General features: G+C 51.4%; 1 protein-coding gene across 1 annotated transcript in view; it reads right to left on the minus strand.

Moving 5' to 3' along the window:
- Positions 1 to 5,007, minus strand: part of LOC104491294 (voltage-dependent T-type calcium channel subunit alpha-1H-like) — a gene marked incomplete at both ends in the record, with an annotated part of 41,465 nt that overhangs the window by 28,790 nt on the left and 7,668 nt on the right. Inside the window, one exon of the mRNA XM_010133681.1 lies at positions 4,866 to 4,963. Coding sequence (XP_010131983.1) covers positions 4,866 to 4,963 — 98 coding nt within the window. The remainder of the gene's footprint in view (positions 1 to 4,865; positions 4,964 to 5,007) is intronic.

Raw genomic sequence — 5,007 nt, forward strand, 5'->3', positions numbered from 1 at the left:
ACCTTCAGGCCAAAAAAGAAGGTAAAGAGTGCCCAAGGCTTAGCGGCACATGGGATCCAATGGCGTGTCTCCAAAGGGCTGGTGTAAGGGTGGGATTTTCAGTAACATGGCACTCAACAACTGGCACACATGGGCAAAGCTGCCAGACAGCCTTTCCTGGAGAAACACCCCCGAACCATCACCTTCCCGAGGAATTGTCACAGTATGTATTTCTGAATGTATTGAACATCTCCCGTGAATCGCACAAACTCTTCCCTCAGGCAACACAGAGCCTTGCATAGGGTGATGGCTGTGGCCGCTCTCTGGGCCCTCTCTGTGAGGGCCAGAGGGCTCCTCTGCTCGCTGGCCACACGAGTGCCAAGCAGGGCACGCAGGGGAGATTTTGACTTTTTTTAGGGGGGAGAGCAGGACGTAAATGTTTCTTCCTCTAAGCAAAGCTCTCAGCTTTGGTCCCTTCCCCTCCTCCTGCGCAGGCTGCCGTGAGATCGCCCCAGTCCCGCACCTCTCTGACCCTGAGTGCAGAGCAGGGGCTCTCCCAGCACCTTTGCTGCCGGGGGACTGCTGATTTCTGTGCAAGATCTTTCATCTTGAATAAGAACATTGAGGAAGGAGTCAACCTGGCAAGAGCCTCAGCTAACCCTTGCATCTCCATCTCCCAGCGTCGCTGCCCAGGGAGACTGGGCAAGGAGACAGGGACTGGGCTGGCACCTCGCCCCGACTGACGTGTCAGGGCACCTTCAAACTCAAGGATAAAACAGGAATAAAAAGGGAATAACGACTAGAGGTCAGCAGCTCAATAGAGGTTAAAAGAACCTCCGAGACACCAGGCAGCCATCATTTCAACACCCGATAATTGATGAGAGAAGAACTAATGAAAAGGGGAAGAGACAAAGGCAAATGCTGAATTATAGAAAAGAATCAAACCAGAAACCGAGCCTCGGGAACCTGGCCCTCTGCAGAGCGCAGGGCTCAAGTTTATGGCCTGGCGGCTGGGAAAGGTGACACTGCCACCCTCAGAGGCTTTTTATCCCACTAAAATTCTTCTCTGGAAACACCTTTTCCCGCCTGCCTGTGCGGAGCTTTTCTCCCTCCATTTCCCCTAGCAGGATGCTGCTCTCCATCAGTCATCCATCAGTTTTAACAGAGAATGGCATCCACACTGACACCATCTCTCTTCCTCCACCAGTTTCCACATTGGCTTTTTCCCCCAGCCAGCTCCCAGGTCACACTGATGCCTCTCCTGCTAATCAAGTGATGAAGCTGGGCTGTAGCCTGGCATCAGTAGACCCCAGGGATGGGTGCTGGGAGGAGCAGGGTCTCCAGGAGAGCAGCACTTGTCCCAGCCAGCACCTCCCAGGTGACGGCAGGCAGAGCTAGCAGGAGCCGCAGCCCCATCACACCGCTTTATCCGCCTCCTCACGTCGTTCTGCCAGCGGAAATGCAACCCAGCCAAGCAGGGCCAGAGCTGCCATTACCTTGTCAGCACAGCACAAGTGGATAAACGGCCCCAGCCAAGAAGTCTGCGCTAATAAATCATTAGGTGTGAGTAATAACCTCTGCATCCCAGGGCAAGAGCCTTTCAAGGTCTCCATGCCCACTTGCATCTTGGCTCTGGCATTGCTCCCCAGTGCTGGCGCCGGGAGCGGATGCCTCTCCGGAGACGCCGCAATCCTGCCGCCCAGTCCCGTGCCAGCCCGGCTGGCTGCCCTCCAAACCCCATCCCGTGGTGCCCCGGCGTCAACGCCACCCCACAGGGAAGGGACACGGTGCTGGCAGCCATGTGTTGGCACCACGGGTGGTGTGGGATGCTGGCCAGTGTCCCTGCCGTCCCCTACAACCAGAGCATTGGTGCCAGCCACGGGGACACTGGCCTCTGCTCCAAGCGCAGGCGGAAACCCAGAGCTGGAGGCGAATGGGGGGTTGATTCCGTAACGTTCCCAACGCGTGCTGTCATTGTAAGCCCCTCAGGAGCACATCCCACAGCACTGCCCTTGGACTCCCCTCGCAAATCTGTCTTTGGAAGAGCAAAAAAGACTCAGTTCCTCGTCAGGAAAGACGATGCCGGGCTTTTCTTCTTTCCCCCCGCCCGATTCTCACTAATAAACCCGTTCTTTTTTTTTCCAAAAATGGTTAAAATTTATCTCCCTGTGCCAGACGACTTTTTTTCTGCTCGCTGCTTTCAGTATTTTGGGTTGTTTAGTGGCACCATTGTGGAGATTGAATCCATCTGTTCTCTCTCCGCTAAGGGTGCTCTGGGCTCTCAGCAGAATGTCAAGTGTGCCATGGGAAAAGGGCACGAGCATTGGTTAGGCTGAAACGAGGATCCGGATGGCTTTTCGTTCCCACTCCATGCGATGCCTGGTTTAAGCCACATAGTAGAAAAATAAAAATAAAGCAGTGAAATGGATTTGAAAAAGCAGTGACCACTACTATAAAAAAACCCCATCCTAACTACAGTCCCTGCCAAGCACATAAATTGCAGGAATTGTATTTTTCCAGTCATTTTCAAGGAATATTTTCTAATAGAGATGATGTTTTTATTGGCTGGGGTTCTCCTTTCTTTTCTTAACAAATAAAATAAAACTGAAATCATCTTGTGGGTGAATTTATGGTGCCTGGAAGCGAAGAGCTAACAGCACTGGCTGGAACCCAGCAAAGCGCCCAGGAATCGCAGGGACAATCTGCCAGGCTATTCCTCCTGGGTCCAGGCTTCCCCTGGGCTGCGACTGAACACTGCCTCGGCTCTTCTGACCCGGCTGGGATCTGTATGTGCTCGACGCCCTTTTGAGCTGAGCACCCTGCTCCCGCCAGCATCGCGGTGCCCGGGGGAGCGTGGCTGTCCCAGCGCTGGGGACGGCGTGGATGGGGCTGAGCAGGACCCGCTGCTGTGCTGCAGGCTGGGAGGCGGTGGACATCCAGTGCAATCCCCCGGCTAAGCTGTAGCAACCCGTGGATGAAAGGCTAGAAATGTAACTCTCTTATTACCGGAAACTGCAAAACTACAGCAAAATAGAGGGTTGTTGCTATCCATTCTGCACAGACCCTGGTTATAGCAGCCTGAGACAGTAAAAGTACCGATGGTAAACGTGGATGGAGTTAGTGCCTCATAAACAAGTAATGTCTGTGATTATCTGCCCTCCAGGAACTGAGATATTTCTAAGAATACTAATCCTGCCCTGGCACTTGTTCAAGACTCTGCTAGTGCTGTGAGACCAGTCGAGCTGCTCGACAGGAGGGCAACCCAACCCCACACACGGATGGAGCTCTGTGCATTTAATCCCACATACTATTAACAAAAAAATGAATATTTTCTATTGCCTGTCTTTTGAAAAAGAATTTTAAAAATCCAAGTGGCAAGTGTAGCAGCAGAGAGCTTCCTTCAGAGCTGCAGCATCAGGCTCATGAGGAAGATAAACAAGGCTGGACCCTGATCCAAATTTCACCTAAACTTGGAGGCGTTTGGTCCCTGGGACTTGGTTTAGTGGGTATGTAAATCCTCAGACTCCCCCGGCTTCAGCTCTCAGCCCGGCTGAATCCCACTATTTCACCAGCTTTGTGGATTTAAATAACCACAGAGTGAGCCTAATCCTCACTCCAGCCTGAAAGCTTGGCGGGGCTCCGTGCCAGTGTCCCTCTGCCACTCCCTGTCTCACCGAGGCCACGGAGCCACCGCACTCAAAACCCCAGAGGAAAACTTTGTGTTGTGCTTTCGGGCTGCTCTGAAACCCTGGTAACAAAAACCTCCTCAGGAAAACAAAGCTCCGGAGGGTTTCGTGTTCCTTTTTAGCCGCTCGTTTCTTTTTTGCCTGGTTTTTAACTTCTAATGATGTCACTGTTGAATTTACAGATTTTCATTTTTTTTTTATTAAAGAAAAATGATGAAGAATTTGAGCTGTGTGTAAACATCCATCTGTTCCCTTGCATGTTCATCCAAGGTGCTGGAACTGAAACCCGTCTGGGGGAGTTTGGTTTGCTGTTCCTAGATGTGCCGACATGAGGGACAATTAATCCAGGCAGGATGTTGGGTGAGGACTGGCGGGGCTGCACCATTCAAATGGGCTTGTAAAATGAACGGGAAATGCACTTCTTTTTTCTCACCGAACCTCTATAATTTCCATACAATGCTGTGGCATTTAAAAATGAGCGGATTTTGGTTAAAAAATGCTGAAAGTGCTCTGAAATTAGTGTCTTGCAAAGGGTTGCTCAGCAGACGGCTGATTCCGGCAGGAAATCATTTCTACTTGTTGGTTTGTCTTTCAAATTGGATTTAGAAGACAAGCAGCTGAAGCCACTTGAAAATGGATTTAGGGGCCACTTGAACTTTCTATCATGGATGAACCCGATTTTGTTCTACGTGACAGCAAACCCTTTGTGGTATTTTACCAGCAACGGAGGCTGCTGCGCTTCTAATCCTGAACACAAAGAAACAGAGAGACCTTAAATAGCTGTGAGGGGAAAATAAACCCATCCAGGGCAAGAAGATCGTTCTTCGAACTGACCTTTCCCCTTTCTTCAGTGTAACTTTGTTATTTACTTTGCACCAGGAGCAGAGAGTTACTTGCCTCAGAGAGTTCACAAAACCGTTGGAAAAAAGCCATGAAAAATTGGCACCCCGGGTATAAAATCTACTCCCTTGCCCTTTACTAACACCAATAATCATAATAAATGACCTCTAACTTGCCATTAAAAATTGAAATAAATGAGGCAGCTCTCAGCGGCGGGCAAGTAGACCACTGCTGCCCAGCTCAGCACGCGGCCAGCCAGCTGGGGTGGCTGTCACCCCCTGGTTTTCCCGGGGAGCTGAGCCCGAGGGGCAGTGGCCAGCCCGGCAGCGGGGCTGCGGTGCCAGTGACGGCGTTACTTACTTGGGACCCTGTTAATGGCTCGTAGTGGCCGAAGGACCCGGACAGTGCGGATCGCAGACAAGCTCACGTTGTGTCCGTCCAGCGAATACTCCATCATGCTGCGAGGGAAATAGGAAAGGAGTCAGGACATGGGGTCTTGGTC

Source organism: Buceros rhinoceros, unplaced genomic scaffold, assembly GCF_000710305.1.
Source record: "Buceros rhinoceros silvestris isolate BGI_N320 unplaced genomic scaffold, ASM71030v1 scaffold7423, whole genome shotgun sequence".
Lineage (NCBI taxonomy): Eukaryota > Metazoa > Chordata > Aves > Bucerotiformes > Bucerotidae > Buceros > Buceros rhinoceros.